This window comes from Talpa europaea (genome assembly GCF_964194135.1).
Source record: "Talpa europaea genome assembly, chromosome: 5".
In the NCBI taxonomy this organism is placed as follows: domain Eukaryota; kingdom Metazoa; phylum Chordata; class Mammalia; order Eulipotyphla; family Talpidae; genus Talpa; species Talpa europaea.
Window position 1 is genome coordinate 84,002,808 of NC_140071.1, and position 17,845 is coordinate 84,020,652.

At 36.1% G+C, this 17,845-nt stretch overlaps 1 protein-coding gene across 3 annotated transcripts in view; it reads right to left on the bottom strand.

Moving 5' to 3' along the window:
- Positions 1-17,845, bottom strand: part of GRID2 (glutamate ionotropic receptor delta type subunit 2) — a gene marked incomplete at its 3' end in the record, with an annotated part of 1,748,121 nt that overhangs the window by 303,166 nt on the left and 1,427,110 nt on the right. For all 3 annotated transcript variants that reach the window (XM_084234293.1, XM_084234294.1, XM_084234292.1), the window contains one exon: positions 13,744-13,939. In XM_084234293.1, the coding sequence (XP_084090419.1) occupies positions 13,744-13,939 (196 nt within the window). The remainder of the gene's footprint in view (positions 1-13,743; positions 13,940-17,845) is intronic.

A 17,845-nucleotide genomic window follows, 5' to 3' on the forward strand; every position in this document is an offset into this window, starting at 1 on the left:
ATTTATTTATTTATTTATTTATTTATTTATTTATTTAAATTTATACAAGCACTGGGTACAGTCAGAAGCGCAGGAGGGTGAGAGAATTCACCAGAGCCAGAGCGGGAAGCAGAGCAGGCAGAAGGACCAAAGCACGCTGCTGAGGGGAGCAGCGGGCGGCAGGAGAGGTTTGTGCGCCATGTGGGTCCCTTCTCTGGTGGCCGGGGAGCAGCCGGGGATCGAACCGGTACTGCGGAGGCTGCGGGCAGCTTCGCAACCCAGCGCTCACCAGGGAGGCCCCTATTACTATATTTTTAAAGAGACATAAAATTGATGATAAAATCAATAGAAAAAGGAGCAAAAGAAATAATTTAGCAATTCATAAATGATGTACAAAACCAATACCCATCTGAAAAAAAATGTTAACTTATTCACAATCAAAAAAATAAAATAACATAATTTCCCTTCATCATTTTGGGAAATAAGAAAAAAATAAAAAGTGTAAAACATTTAATTATGTTTACTTCAGGCAAGAAAGTGGTGCAGCAGGACTCTGAGTTAAACTGAAACAATTACCATTTAATATATTTGTTGGATAAAGAAATTTGTGACTAAAAAAAAAAAAGAAATTTGTGACTATAATGAGGAAAATGTAGAACAAATATATGCTTATTCATTCATTTTATACAACTGTATTTATTCTAACAATAAAGTTGGAGTTTCTATATAGACTGGTTTGGCTTGAGCACAAGGATATAAATTAGACCAGGACTGATGACTGAGGTTTTGAGTTCCTACTAGGGTCCTGGGAGGCATACTTCTCTCAAAAAGCTATTAAACAATTTAAAATTCAAGCCCTAAGACCAATTGAGCATTAGAAATATTGTCAGAATTCATCTATTTTACTTCCACAATTTTAAAGCTAAGGAAGAAAACTGAAGTCTAAAGTGACTGTACCTTTTTTCTAATCCAAAAAATTCCATTCAAATATTTTTGTTTATTCTTTTTATACTTTTTTTGCTTACTCATTTAAACCACACACTAAATATCCAGTTAGCAAGTTCAGGTGACACGTAGCCCAGTAGGCATCTTTGTTTTTTTTTTTTTTTTTTTTTTATTTATTTATTTATTTATTTATTTATTTTTTTTTATAAATTTTATTGTTATATTCCCCATACAATTGCAGCCCCCCATTCTGACCCCAATCCCTACCCTCCCGCCCCTGCCCCCCTAAAAGTGTCTCTGGTTCATAGTTTTTTGTTGATTTTGATTTTCACTTTCTTATAGTTATTCATTTTCCTGGTCCCTTATTTAAGTTTTCTAGATTCCTGCTATGAGTGAGACCATCCGGTATTTTTCTTTTTCTTTTTGGCTTATTTCGCTGAGCATGATCCCTTCCAGCGCCATCCATGTTGCAGCAAATTGCATGTGTTTATCTTTTTTGAATGCTGAGTAATATTCCATGGTATATATGTACCACATCTTCTTGATCCAGTCATCTATTTTTGGGCATTTGGGTTGTTTCCAAAGCTTAGCTATTGTAAACAGTGCTGCTATAAACATAGGGGTGCAGGTGTTCTTTGGAATTGATGTTTCTGTGTCCTTTGGGTAAATACCTAGGAGTGGAATTGCTGGATCATATGGAAGCTCTATGTTTAGTAGGTCCAGAAATCTCCACACAGCTTTCCACAGTGGTTGGACCAGTTTACACTCCCACCAACAGTGCAGAAGAGTTCCTTTTTCTCCACACCCTCGCCAACATTTGTTGTTGCTAGTTTTTTTAATATGTGCCATTCTCACTGGTGTAAGATGGTATCTCATGGTAGTTTTGATTTGCATTTCCCTGATGACAAGTGATGTTGAACATTTTTTCATATGCCTGTTGGCCATTTGCATTTCCTCTTCAGAGAAGTTTCTTTTAAGCTCTTCTGCCCATTTTTTGACTGGATTATTTTCTTTGTTGTTGTTGAGTCTCATCAGCTCTTTGCAGATTTTTGTGATCAGTCCTTTATCATTAGTGTTGGGTGCAAAAATGTTCTCCCAGTTGGTGGGGTTTCTCTTTGTTTTTGTTATTGTCTCTTTTGCTGTGCAAAAGCTCTTCAATTTGATGTAGTCCCAGCTGTTTATCTTTGCCTTCACTATCACTGCTTTGGGTGATGTGTCTGTAAAGATGTCTTTGATGTGCAAATCACGTAGTGTTTCGCCTATATTTCCTTCTATATATTTTATGGTTTCAGGTCTTATGTCTAGTTCTTTAATCCATTTTGAGTTGATTTTTGTGTATGGTGTGAGGTGGTGGTCAAGCTTCATTCTTTTGCATGTAGCGACCCAGTTTTCCCAGCACCATTTATTGAACAAACTTTCTTTGCTCCAATGCATATTCTTTGCTCCTTTGTCAAAGATTAGTTGACCATAAATCTGTGGGTTTATTTCTGGATTTTCTATTCGATTCCATTGGTCTGTATGTCTGTTCTTGTTCCAATACCATGCAGTTTTGATGATTATGGCTTTGTAGTATAGTTTGAAGTCTGGGAGTCTGATGCCTCCATGATCTGTTGGCATGGACTGCACCTCCCACCCCCTTTGCTGTACTGTAGTGCTGTGATGGCTAATTTATGTGTCAACATGACTGGTCTATGGGATGTCTAGATAGCTGGTTAAATGTTACTTCTGGTTGTGTCTGTGATTGTGTTTCTAGAAGAGATTAGTATTTAATTGGTGATTAAATAAAGGAGATTGCCCTTTCTAATGTGGGTGGCATTTATCTAATTTGTGGAGAGTGAAAAGATGGAGAAAGTTTAAATTACCTCCTCCCTCACCTCTCCCCATCCCACCCAAGCATTTGCTTTCCTGATATCCAGTTTATAGACAGCAGATTGAGGTGTGGAATCCCCAGCTCTCCTTATTCTAGGGGATATTATCTTAATGCCCAGAGTGCCTGCTTGTCAGCTAGGTGTAGGGTTGTGCAGGGTTCTCTCACCAGGGGCAAAAGTCCTGGTATGAACACACTGCGAAACCAGCATCTGCTGAAAACAGCAGGTAGGTTATTAGAATAGAGATAATATGCTTAGACTGGCAGGAATAATTGGAATGTCCCAGGCAATAGCCCCTGGTCATTCCACCCTAGTTTCACCTCTGATCCAATCACCAATGCATCTATACTCCCTACATGCTTGCTCCACCTTTGTACTCAGTAGTAATAAATATGAGACTGCCTTTGGATCAGGGCTGCACATTATTTTCAGTGTAGCCCCACTAGGCGTCTCATTGCTTCACATGGACTTTGAGTAATCTTTTCCTCATTCTGCTCTGCTCCCTTGCCAGGCGGCAATGTAGGACTTTTCAGTCTCCAAAATTATATGAGCTAAATCCTTCTAATAATCCAGTTTCATATATATGTAATATACCTATACATACGCTCACACATATATCCATGTATTCAGATATGTGTATATATATATAAAATACAGACTACATGTGTATATATTTATATATGTATATACTAACATAATATATATGCAATATATAATAGAATATATATGAGTCTATTGGTCTTATTTCTTCAGAAAAAAAAATTGACTACTGCAAACACCTTGTATCTAAATGCAATTTGCTGTTTGTTACCTGCACAGACTATGTTCTGCTCATCTCCATGCTTTTGTTCAGGCTGTCTCCTCCCTCTTCTATTATTCCTATCTCTTTTTTACTTAATTAAATTCTACTTATTCTAAGTTTTAACATGACTTCCTCTGGGAAAGCTTTACTGAACTAGCCTCATGTCTGAGGCTGTGCTAGTCTCGTCCTCTCTGTGTTCTGGTATCTGGCATACGTCTCTGTGGGTTAGCTACTATTCTGTGTTTTTCTGCCCCTTTTGCATTAACCAATCTCTGCATCCTCTGTGCCTAACAATTTGTGGTACTCAGCAGCCACTGAATAAATGTTTGTTGATTAAAGAAATTAATGTATAAATAGGTGAATTGGAAATGAATGTAGCTAATTAAAAAAAGAATTGGAGCAGGTCTGGCTTTGATCATGGATTAAATCACTATCTTTAAAAAAGTAATTTTAAAAGTACATGATCTGTTAATGGTGGATTAGTAGTGTCATTTATATATATATATATTTCACTATTTTCACTTTCATTTATAAATTGTTATGTAGATGTAATTTTTTAAAAAGATTGATTTTTAAAGATTTATTTATTTATGCAAGAATGGGGTACAGGCCAGAGATGCGGGAGGGTGAGAGGATTCACCAGAGACACAGCGGGGAGCAGAACAGGCAGATGACCAAAATACACTGCTGAGGGGAGCAGCAGTGGGCAAAACAGGAGAGGTCTGCAGCGCCATGTGGGTTTCTCCCTGGTGGGCCAGGAATCAAACCGCGCTGCAGAGGCTGTGGACAGCTTCACAAAACTGCACTCAACCTGCTGCGCCACTGGGGATGCCCTGTAGATGTAATTTTTATGGGCATCTAGAAAAAAAAATCTTTTTTTTTTAAGATTTATTTATTTATTTATACAAGAATGGGGTACAGGCCAGAGATGTGGGAGGGTGAGAGAATTCACCAGAGCCAGAGCGGGGAGCAGAACAGGCAGACTGACAAAATACACTGCTGAGGGGAGAAGCGGGTGCGGCCGGAGAGGTCCACGTGCCATGTGGGACCCTCGCCAGCGGCCAGGGACTGAACCAGCACTGCAGAGGCTCAGGCAGCCTTGCAGCCCAGCACTCAACCGCTGCGCCACCAGGGGAGGTCCCTAGAAAAAAATCTTTATAGTTTGCTTTTTGCGCTATTGAGACATTACATATTCTAACTCAGGTTAAATTCTTTATTACCACCTAAGAAGCATATATGTTTGAGAAAATATCTAAGACTAATTTTGATTTCAAGCATGAATTAGGGATTATTAGAAATAAATTTAAAGTTTTTTTTAAAGATTTATTTACTTATGCATACAAGAGCTGGGGTGCAGGCCAGAGATGCAGGAGTGGGAGGATTCACAAAGGACAGAGTGGGGAACAGAATAGGCTGACTGACTGCAATGCACTGCTGAGGGCAGCAATGGGTGAGTCAGGAGAAGTCTGCTGTGCCATGTGGGTCACCTCCCTGGTGGGGGATCGAACTTGTGCTGCAGTGGCTGTGGATCACTTCACAGTGATATGTTTAACCCCTTGTTCCACCAGGGAGGTCTCAATAAATTTAAAGCATTAATAAAAAATCCATAAAATGCATTGGTAGGCCTCTTGAAATGATGTCTACATTTTGCATTCTCTCACTGGGTTAATACTCTTCTTTCACTATGTGATAACTGAAACAGACCTATATCTCCAATTCCTGGAAAGCAGAAAATATGCTGAGGGTATATAAGCACCAAGTCAGGGTGAAGTGCTAATGATTTGGCAAAAGGGCAAATCCAATCCCATTGGTATGGCAAGTCCAGTACTCGTGACATTTTCTTTTCTTTTTTTTTTTAATATTTATTTATTTATGCATACAAGAACAGGGGCACAGGCCAGAGGTGTGGGGGTTGAGAGGAGTCACCAGAGACAGAGTGGGGAACAGAACAGACAGATTGACTGAAATACACTGCTGACTGGAGTCAGCAGCGGGTGAGTCAGGAAAGGCCTGCTGTACCATGTGGGTCAGTTCCCTGGCTGGGGATGGAACTCATGCCACAATGGCTGCAGTAAGCATCATAGGTTGCATCTAAACCCCTTCCACCACCTGGGTGGCCCACTCACACATTTTCATAGACCAAAGGCTGGTTGGTATTTTGTCTTGTATCCCCCCCAAGGAGTGCTCAGTCTGATTATTCATAGCTTTAATAAGAAACTAACCCCAATTTTAAGGTCATGTACCTTGTCAGTATATTGCCAAGTCATTGAAATTCAAGTAACCTCTCACCCTCTGTGATCGGCTCTTGAACTGTTGTCTAAGTAGGTGTTTTACTTAAAGCCAAATGACGCCAAAGAGCTCCAGGAGGAAAGGGGATGGAACAAGAGTGGTTCATGCATTGTAGTACATAAGATCAAGAATTGCTATATGTAAAATGGGATGGTACTAATTTTTTTTTACTAGTAGCCTTTTTTTTGATATAAATTGCTTCTCACTTCATCTTTAATTCTAGTGTACGCTTTAGTTGGTATTGTTTCCAGATTCATTTAGCTGAAACAATGGCTTCACATCTCTCGGTTGCCAGTAAGGCTGTTCTTAGACTGACCTCTACCCAAACATTGTCAATGTATTTCTGTAGCATGTTCACTTCCTCTATCCCACCTCAAATTCAACAATTTACCAAGAAGTTTGTCTAAAATCTAAAGCCAATATTTGCCCTAGACCCCTAAGTACCCATCATCACGAAAGATCCAAGTTGCTAGTTATGCCTCCTGTCTCTGGAGCTGTGTATCTTCCAGAAATTTTATGTCTTCTTCCACCAACCTCATATTCCACTCCAGGAGGCACTCCCATTACTCAGTGTTTTCTTTCAGCAAAGATCCTTTAAAATGTTTCCTATTTTTCTTATCTCCACCTTTCTCATATTTTCTCTCCAATCTAATTCTAATTTTTTTCTCCTTCATTCTACCAGATCAATTCTTATCAAGATCAGCAGTGACTACAGATTACCAAATCAATCATTAATTATCAATCTACATCATATTCTCATCTGACTTCTCAAAATCTACTCTTCCCAGAGTTTTCTCATTCTCCATAAATTGCAATTTCCATCTTGTAACTACTTAGGCCAAAGAGATTGGATTCATCTTTAGTTCCTATTTTTCATAACCTGTATTCAAACTTTTAGAAAAATCTTATCAGATATACTTTCTAAATACATTCAATTAAATCACTTCTCACTACTGCCACCATAACCGCTTGGTTCATCGACTATCATCATTTGGATTATTGCAGTGGACTCCTCACCGTTCTCCCTGCTACCAGCATTGAACCCCATGTCCCTACTTCCTGCCCAGCATCTGGAGAGGAGCTTTAAAAAGTAGGTAACTCTTCTACTCATAATTCCCCTACAGTTTCCCATCTCAGAGAAAAGTCTAAAGTTATATGAATGGATCACAGATTATATAAGTGATTCTCAATTTGTTACTGTGAATCAGAATGACCTGAAGGATTTAAGATCTTTAGATACATTCCATTTCCCAATAAGATATATCTGGAACTTTGGTGGGGCCCACCCATCAAATCAATTTTTAATGGCATCCCTACTACCTAACTTTCTTTCTTTCTTTCTTTCTTTCTTTCTTTCTTTCTTTCTTTCTTTCTTTCTTTCTTTCTTTCTTTCTTTCTTTCTTTCTTTCTTTCTTTCTTTCTTTCTTTCTTTCTTTCTTTTTTTTAAGATTTATTTATTTATACAAGCACTGGATAGAGTCAGAAGTGCGGGAGGGTGAAATATTCACCAGAGCCAGAGCGGGGAACAGAACAGGCAGACTGATGAAATACACTGCTGAGGGGAGCAGCGGGCTTCGCAGGAGAGGTCTGTCGTGCCCTGTGGGACCCTCGTCAGCGGCCAGGGATTGAACTGGCACTGCAGAAGCTGCGGGCAGCTTCGCAGCCCAGTGCTCAACTGCTGTGCCACTAGGGAAAGCCCCCTCCTACCTAACTTTCACTCATCTCTTGACCCTCTGCCCTGTCACCCCTTCTTCCCTGTACGTACCCCACTTTACTCACATTGAATGTTCTCTTGACATTCCTATCCATCATTCCAAGTAAGTCGCTGCCTCAGAAAGTTTGCCATTAAGTGTTCCTTCTGCTTTGAGCACTTTCTGTTCTCCTTTCTCCCCACTATCTTCACGGCTCACATGGTGTCCTCTTGTAGGTCTCTACCCAAAAGTCACTCTTACAGAGATCACATTACTGAGATGATCCAATCACTCCCTGATTCTGATCCTTTTCATCTTGATCCTTCCAGTTTTTATTTATAGCACACATTTAGGTATTTACATATTGCTATTTCTCTACTACAATAAAATCTCTTTTGGGAAGGGACTTTGCTTATTCTGTTATGCCCCACAAAGTCCACAAGAGTATCTGGTAAATAATAGATGGTCACTGAATATGTGTTGATTGAATAGGTAAATGCCAGTTTCAATTTACACTTCTTTTTTTAAATAGGCAGGCTTACCTAAACATTTCATAGTGTGTGGTATTTGTATTTCTGCCCTAATTCTCCAAATTCCTTGGTAATGGCCACTTGTTATGACCAGTCTTTTTGTCTTAGCATTCATTTCAATATTCATTTTTCCAGCTAGTATTAGTTGGGTCCTGGAGCCCAGTAGCATGATATTCCACCTTGACCTTGTCAGTCTCCCTTGTACCATACTGTTCTAGGACTTAAGTGTGTTAAAAGCTTTAAATATTGATATTTTTTCTGATTGAATTCTGCTTCCAATAACAACACTCACTTTTTTTTTCTTCTTTAAATATATATTTTTTTTATGCATACAAGAACTGGGATACAGGCCAGGGATGTGGGGATGAGAGGATTCACCAGAGACAGAGCAGGGAACAGAACAAGCAGACTGAATGAAATACACTGCTGAGAGGAGCATCAGGTGAGTCAGGAGAGGTCTGCTGCACAATGTGTGTTAGCTCCCTGGCTGGGGACTGAGCTCATGCTGCAGTAGCTGCCATAGCTTCATAGTGCTGCAACTTAACTCCTTGTACCACAAGGGAGGGCCCACCACTCACTTTCTATTGCCATAGTATCCATCACAATTTACATCCCCTTGACCCTTGTAGTCTGAAGTATTAGTTACTTACTTAGCATTGGACACTCTAGCTAGGTCAGGTGTTCTACAATCAATTCTAATTTTTCTTTAATTTTCTGAGGAAGAGGTTTTAGGGTAATTTGATCTTTACCACCTGAGTTAGAGTAGGTTATCAAGAAACAAACATTGCTTCCTAGTAGTCAGAAAAATCTGTTTCAGTGCTACACACAGATTCTTCATTCCTACTCAGTCATTACTGTGACCTAGAAGTTTCTCAGTCTTCTCAGAAATTCTCTGTTTTATGTCCAAGTCTATTATACAATAATATGACAGATTAAATACCATCAATGTGCTAATGCTATTAAGTGTTTAAAGTCATACTGTCCCAAGAAGGATTTAGGTTCTATTAGGTATCGGTTTTCAATGGTGTCACTTCAGAGTGTTGCTGATTCATTATTAAGCCTGCCTGATTACTTCACCCTGTTTTCACATTGCCACTTCCAGTTGATTTTTTTTTCAATACAGAAAGCATATGATAGCCAAAATATGAATTATGTCACATTATTCTTCTGTTCAAAACCTTCCTAAATTTCATGTCTCGCACAGAGTAAAAGGTGTCTTACAATATCCTATTCAGTGCTCCTGCCTTTTTATGGATGGTGTGAGGATCTCCTTAGAATGAGTTTTACATTCAGAAAGGCTGAGGTGTAGTCTAGGAGTCTGAATTCCTGAAATGCCCTCATGTGATGCTGGTGCACCAGTTTGCGAAACTGTACTGTACATAACAAGAGCCGTATGATAAACTATCCCCTCAACACCTTGCCCTCTCCCTCTGTGATCTTGGTACACTTCTGGTATTGTCCCTTATATTGGCAATTACCTTGCCTTCCTCATAGTCAGAACAGCACGACATGCTTCCACACTGACGAATCCTTTGTCTGGAAGTACTTCATATAGAATATCCCTCTCCCCGTCCCTCTTCTCCTTCCTTCTCTCCTACCTGCATCGAGTCTTTACTCCAGTTTCTCTTTCTTAGTGAAGTAGTCCCTGACAACTTACCTTAAAAAAGCAGACCATCTTTTTCAGGTTCCCTGCTTCTTCTCCCACTCCATTTTGCCCTTAACATTTATCACTACTTAAATACAATGTATTTTATTTACTGATTGTCTTTCTTTCCTATTAGAATGCAAACCCCATGAAGACATTTTGCTTTTATTTCTATTCACTCCAACAGCTAAAATACTGAATAATACATAGAAAGTGTTCAATAAATAATTGTTGAAAGAAGGCATAAACTATTTATTCATATTCCTTAAATCACACTCTTTCTGGGCAAGGGCGGGGGGTGGCAGAAACAAATTTGTTCCAGTTAACTCTGGCTAGTTTGGTACAGGTAAATGTGTCCTAAGAATAGCAAGTCAGAACTCATTTAAGTAATCCTCATTTATACAAATTTCTTTGATAAGAACGGGATGAAGATGGTAGGAGGAATCTGGATGTCTTCTCAAGTAGAGAAACTTAATGGGACTAGTAACTCAGCTCAATTAAGAAGAAACACAACCCGGGACATTAATGGAATCTACTTAAAGTTATAATTAGATTGTGAGACTTATTTTTCAAAGTGACACAGGTTTTACTGGAGGGCAGTTACTATACATATGAATTCTTGTCAAAGATACTATAGAACAAGCTTGACCTTTTGTGGAATATTGACCTCAAAGATCTCTGAGGTTTTGCTTACCTGCACAAATTAAAAACCAAATGGCAGAAAATAATGGCAGAGAATAACAGCTTCTATGTGCCTTGTGCAAGACTAGCTACTTGAGGAAGAACCAAGGCCACATTCTCATCTAATAGTTCTCAATTTCATGAACACCCAATGAGCTACAGTAGGTGAGCAAGTTGCTGTTTGTTGGTTGTTTTGTGTTTTAATAGAAACTGGCTACAACCTTGCAAACTGAACTGATATCCATTTTATTAATTAGCTCTTCTCTGTATAATCATTTTTCAAACATTTGGTTGAATGAAATACAGACTACAAGCAAAGTTCACTTTAATATCTTCCATTATAAATTCCGAAAGACACTTTTCACCACTCCATTCATAAGTGAGAACACTGAACAAATACAGTGTAATAAAATACTTGGTAACTTGATTTGCAATTTTAATCTCTAAGCCCTCTATACCAGCAGACAACCAGGGAATAGAAATTGTTTTCTACATTTTATTTCATTATCTTTTTTATTATGGCACAATTTTAAGTTAATATGAGAAAACATTTAATAATAAAGCTTTGTAGTTACAAATCTCTCACATATCTATTCATTCAAGTGGTCTTCATGATCATCTTTTAGGTTATGGTTCTAATCATGCTGCTTATGGATGTTTGTGCACACATACACATGTGCACACATATGTAACAATGGCAAATACATGATATAGGGATTCCTATCATCACGAAAATTATGAGTTCAAGTGATTTTAGTCATATTTACATATTTTACTTAAAAAATGATTTTTTTCAGCCTCAGGTGACTGTGCCTGCAAAGACCAGCTGTTAATTCAAACACTTAGATAATTTCACAGAGAAGCAAAGTGAGCTGTAGAGACGCCAAGTCACTCTCTAAATTTATGTCGCTACCAACTAGAAGAATCAGCAAAGAAAACCAGATAGTTTGTCTCTAAGACCAGAGTTATTTTCACTCTTTGCATACACTTACACCTTATTCATGCATCAGCTATCGAGGTCTTAAGAGGTAAAAAATGAATTATGATGTTTCCCTGTTATTGTAGAATTTTTTGTCATTGAAATAAATTTCAAATTCCCACAGACATGATCTCTCCCCTGTCTACTAATATCATTCCATTTTCTCTCATTCAAAGTGACACATTTATGTTGATTTTTTCAGTTTCTGAATATGTCGTCAGGCTTTTCCTATGATGTGCTAATATTTTACCTTCTCAGGTGTATCTGATCATTTTTACTCAACAAGATTCCCTTTTCAACTTCTACTATACCACCCTATTTGTTTTTCATGGTATGTGTTAAAATTAAAATTATTTTGTTTGATTATGTATTTTAGTTTTACTTCCTAGCTCTCTCACTAGATGCATATATGCATTTATAGATTCAAGTATATGATTCCAATGATCATATCTAAGTGGTTGAGTTTATCTTCAGTACCTAGATCAGTGCCTGGTACTTAATTGGTACTTAGCAAATACGGAATGAATGAATGAGTCAAATAAAGGTTTTTAAAATAATCTGCTGGTAATGGTAAATCTGCTTGGAAAAAAGAAAATGAACCCACTCTGAAATGACAATGCAGAAAGAGGTTGTATGACATGGGGATCTTTTACTTCTAAAATTGAAAAGATCATTGAGTTGCAATGGACTGTGATGGAAGATTGTTGGAGGTTGGCTGTGGGAATTGTGCAAAACCTTACATTTGTAGATGTGTGAAGCTAATACCCCTAAAGCATATACAATGTTGTAAACCAATGCCACTTCAGTAATCATAATGAAAAAATAAAAATAAAAATAAAACACAACTGAAATAAATCTTATAAAATAAAAATTATTTATAAAATTGAACAGAAATATAAACTATGAATTTCAATTTATACTTATCCTCAAGGAAACAAAATTATTTTTAACAATAGTGCAAAGGAAAATATTCTACCAAAACCATTTAGTATATTTATTCTGAGGCTCAAATTCATTTATATCCTTTGAGTATTTAGTAAATACTAAAATATTTACCTTCCTATTTTGCCCCAGACAACATTTATGTCCATTGACCCCACACTCTCCTTTGCCACCCCCAAATCTCTACTAACTAGAGTAGACAATGTTGAAAGCCTATGGGTCTCTTGGAAAAAACAATAACAAAAAAATTTAGGATCAGCACCTGGGCTCTTGGAAACTAGGATCACAAAAGGTAGAAGGAGTAAGAGCTCATTTGTAAAATTTAGAGGATATTCAATTCCTTGAAAGCATCATTATTACTTGAAAAGAGGTTTATATCTGCATCATCAACTTTTAAAATAATACCAATGTAATGAATGTAACAACTTCTCGGCTGACTCTTGGGACTACAGCAATAACAGAAGACAGAGGATATAGCATGAAAAGGTAGAGAAAATGCTAGAACCTGTGGTTAACTTTTTTTTTATAATTATGAAAATATTCTTTTGAACAAGAAACTAAGAATTTGGTATCCAGATTACTCTGTTTAGAAGCTTACAGACAAAAAGTATATACTGCCATTGCTGCTATTTTGAAATTAATCAATTCATTCTATAATTATTTTTTGAGTATCAATCAATCATTGTGGTTTTCATTGCACTCACCACTGGATATAATTTTAAGAAAATCATTTATTTCTCTTATATAAATTTGTAGAGTCTGAGGAAGAAGGAATTGTTTTTGTATAAATGTTTAAAAACCATGTTCCAAAATAAAACTAGCTTCATGTTTTCCACACAGAAAACCACTTTCTAAGCCTTTCTGAAATAAAGTAACTTCTAGATAATGAATACATAAAAAATAACATATGGATAAAGATGTTCACTTAAGAAATATAAGAAGACATTTGTAGGAACAGTTGTTGACAAGGAACACTTTTACTCACAGATAACTTCACATAATTATAAGCAAAGCACGGTTTTTATGGTAAAACACATGGAATAGAAAATACCCTGATTATTGGAAGGAATGGCTAACCTGAATGTATTTGAAATGGGATTTATATAAGCCCTTTTTTTTCTTGTGCATAAATCTTAGGCTCTGTTCTGAACTATATCCGTTTTTTAGCTTTAGAATTTCACTGGAAACTGATTTAGGCACACCACAGAGGAGTCTGCATTCCCTTGCTGGTGCACTGAATTGCCTCAAAATCTTGTGCAAATCAACAGAAGGTAAATTTTAGCAGAAAATTCGATATCAGAGTTAAAGAAAAAAAGAAAGAAATCAGTCTCAAGTTAGCAATTCCACTATCAGAAACACATTTAGGCTACTAATGAAGAATGACGGCCATACCTTTTGAATGCCTGCTTGAGACTCTAGCACATTGTTCTCTGATCCATTGCTTCGGTTGATCATCCGCCACATTTGAGAATACATGCTGTCCCTTTCAAAAGGATTCATTCCCTTCATGCGGACATGCTCATACACTGCAGAGTCCAGGACTGTGCCATAAGGGATGTCTGTTTGCTTGGAAAGGTCCTGGAGAGACCTTGGTTATTGGGAGAGAAGAGAAACACGATTACTAACTATTTTCAAGTGAAAACAAAGTTAAAGGAAGGAAAGTGCACTCCATGTGAAGAAAGATGATATCAAATTGCTTTTATTTTTGTATTCTCTTGTTTCTGATTATTAAGGTATAACATAAAAGGAGAATGGCACTTAGAATATATGTTATATCCACAGCCATGGGAAGACAAGGTCATTACTGAAGGAAAGGTGAACTTTTCCAGTGAAAGATAATAATTTTTTGTGAGTTCTCATCATGTAAATAAATCTACTAATCTCATTAAAGCAAAGACAAATAAAATTAAATTGCTAGATAATTATATATAATAATTTACTTTTTTAATAAAGAGTTCATTATAGACTTATGTTCTTTTAGGTGGCAAAGCCTAGACCTTTTTTAAAATATATATATTTTATATAAAGAGCATGTTTAGACTTAAAAAATTAGTATTTGTTATAGTCATTATTTATACAGTGGCTGCTATGTACATGTCAGACAATTGACATACATTATCCTCATAGCAAGGTCTCAGGTTTATTTCATCCATTTTATAACATGAGGAACTTAAGTAGAAAGAATAAGAGACTTGCTCAGTGTGGCACAGTTCATGAGAGATAGGGAAAGGATTCAAGGGTAGATCTGTGAAGTTTCCAGATAATCTTGTTTTTATATTTCATTTGCTATATTTGCTTTAGGGATGTGGAGGGTTAGGGGAGTTAATTTGTACCATTTGTATTCCAATGGAATAAACTTCATGCTCTGGAAAGCTGAATATGTTTTCATTTTTTCTCTTTTACAGATCACTACTCTATCTTTGAGTTACAGATGGCATCTACTTGTCTCAGATTATTCATCTCTAGATTTGTGATTAATTTTCTTACATTTGAGTTTCTGAGCTACTTCTCCCACTCAGAGAGCCAATTACCACTCCACTGGAACTCACTGAATTTGTATAGTTATTCAACTCTAATGACTGACATTTAACAAAAATTTGTATCTGTACTCTTCAAAATTAGATGTTGATGTACTTTAACTTAATTAACTTCTGGAAATGAGAGGAGAGGCTTTGAAACACGATGCTATATTCTGAACAACCATGCTATATTCAGAGCCCTCCACACACATGGACCATGAATCTCATGTTAGTTATACCACTGACTGTTTAGTCTGTTTCTAGGTGACATTTGCTGATAATTGACTGGGAATACTTTGCAACCATCGCTAGCACTGGACAAAGATGTTGTAAGTACTCTTATAGGTCATCAGTTTCCACTTTTGTTGCAAAATTGTGCTGCAAACAATAAATTATGGATGGTGTTTGTTAGATGATAATCTGTGCCAACTTCTAATGATAAATTTAAGCAACAGTTATTCTGCATTTTATTTGTTATTGATGTATATCATTTACTCTAAGGAAACTACCATGATGATTCCTTTTTGCTCTATACTTCTGCTGTATAAAGTGATGCATTTAAAAATTACTATTCAAAGAGTTTTATGAAATATTCAACTACTACTGAACTAATTCTACCCATTTGTTAAAGATAAACTAAAGTGACAGCACAAGTAATTGTAGCAAAGGCAAGAATAAAAGTGAGTTACAGGTACAATTTAATACCTAAGTGACAGGGCATCTGCTCCTGGGACACACAGTAATAATTTTACTAATAGTATGACTATAAGAAAATTTTTTCTAAAGAAAAATTTGCTAATCACTACCATTTCTAGCAATAGGAGGAAAACTGTATTCAAAACATTCATATTTTAACATATTTCTTACTTTACTTTTGGAGGATGCCTAAAATAGTTACTGGGGTCAGAAGTGAAATTATACACATACATACACACACAGAGATTATAATACCATGGCTTGTTCACTCATTTAATTTCTTTAAATACACATGTCAAGAATAGTCACAAATGTAGAGCTTGCACCTTCTAGAACTTGAAGGTCTATGGCTGGAGAAGGACATTCTAGATTTCATCAAAAAATACCTAGAAGAGAATTGGTCATTTTCTGCTTGGTTGTTCTGACAATAGATCTTTTTTTTTTTTACTTTTTAAAAACTTTTTTGGTAACTTATACATATCTGACAATCAATGTTCACTATTGTTCTCAGTGGCTTCTATTTGGTGGCAGTGAGGTCATATGTTTATATCTCAATATATAATTGGGCTTCCCATATAGTCATACTAGTAATATACTATTAAATAAATTAATGTTCACTCTTAACTTTCCATGAAAAGAAAATTGAGATCAAATGTTAGAATCTTTAATATAACTGGGTTTCTGTGACAAAGCATCATCTTAAATATAATAGAATTATACCAATATAATTTACTTGGTGAAACTGTTCTGTACACATTAACTTTTTAAAATATTAGTTACCAGGGACTATAGATGAAAATGCACACATTGTGCAAAATTGAAAAATGATGTAAAATATATAAAATAAAATAAAATAAAATATTAGTTAATATATTGCCTATGTGAAGTTTTCCATCTCAGAAAAGGACAGGTTATTTTCAATATACTCATATTAGCACAGAATTTTGTAACTTAGAACAAAGGCATGTTCCCACTACTTGCTGATATCAAGTTCAACTTACAAATTTGCTTTGAGATATACTTGCAGTAAAAATTACAACTTACATGATACAGCCAAATTTATTCGATACAGTATCATTCCATTACAGCACACCAAGATAACACCAAAGGTGGCAAAATTAAAATGAAGCAAAATGAAATGAACATAGTAGCTTTTTACAGAAAGAGAAGACTTTTTAGGAACAGAATAACTGGTCAATTTATTATTTGCATACTAATAAGGCTTTCAAGTAAGATCAGCAGAAATGCTATGGTCTATACTACAAGTCCTAAAAGAACACTTGCAAGTTATTTTGAAAGAAGTATCCTAAAAATAAAAGCTGAACTTCAACATTCTGTGTGGTTAATTTTTAGGCATGTTAAATCATTGTTTTTAAATGCAAACACTTCTAAAATTTTCAATAAGAACATACTATATATATTAATTTACCACGACAAATATTTACATTTATTTTTCAATAATTGGCGATGTTTACCAGGACACAGAAACAAACAGCTATAGAGAACATATCTATACAGATAAAAACACCTTAAACATACTAGAAAAGAACTAATTATGAATATATTTATGCCAAGATGCTTCATGTTTTCATTTAATCACATAAAACCTATATATACTCACATAAAACTCAGTAAATGATCACTCTGAATGTGCTAAACCTGAGCCCTCCTCTCCCAATCCTACATCCCCACTCAACCACTCGAAGTTAAACTGAGCATCTTAGTGATATGGGATAAAGGATAATAGAAGCCAAATGCTTTGCTTCTCTAATCAGCCTTATTTTCTCATTCTCATTCCTCATACAAGTGTTTTATATGACTAGCCATCATGGACACCTAGTCAGTTTTAAGAATTGATTGGCAAGTGATGTTTAGTTATTTGTGTGAACATTATGTATGCTGGGAAACTCTGGACCATATCTGAAGGTAATAAGTATTAGGAATTTGAGCAGATCTAAGCTATTTCAAACTCTTTCCATGGAAGAATAAACACTTAAAACCTTTCAAGCATTGAAAATTAATTTGATATATGAAAATCTGATATCAGATATCTCTGATATCAATAATTTTGACATTGGGTAGGTTAGATTTTAAAATCAACAAGATTTATTATCTGTGAGCTGTATTAACTTTAGTTCAACACTTAATCTTACTTTCCTCAACTCTAAAATAGAGAGAATTATAGTGCCCTCCTCAAAGAGTGATCATGAGACAACCTAGCACATTTATTAAATCAACTTGCCTATTGCTTATATATGAAGGTTATTATTATAAAGTTT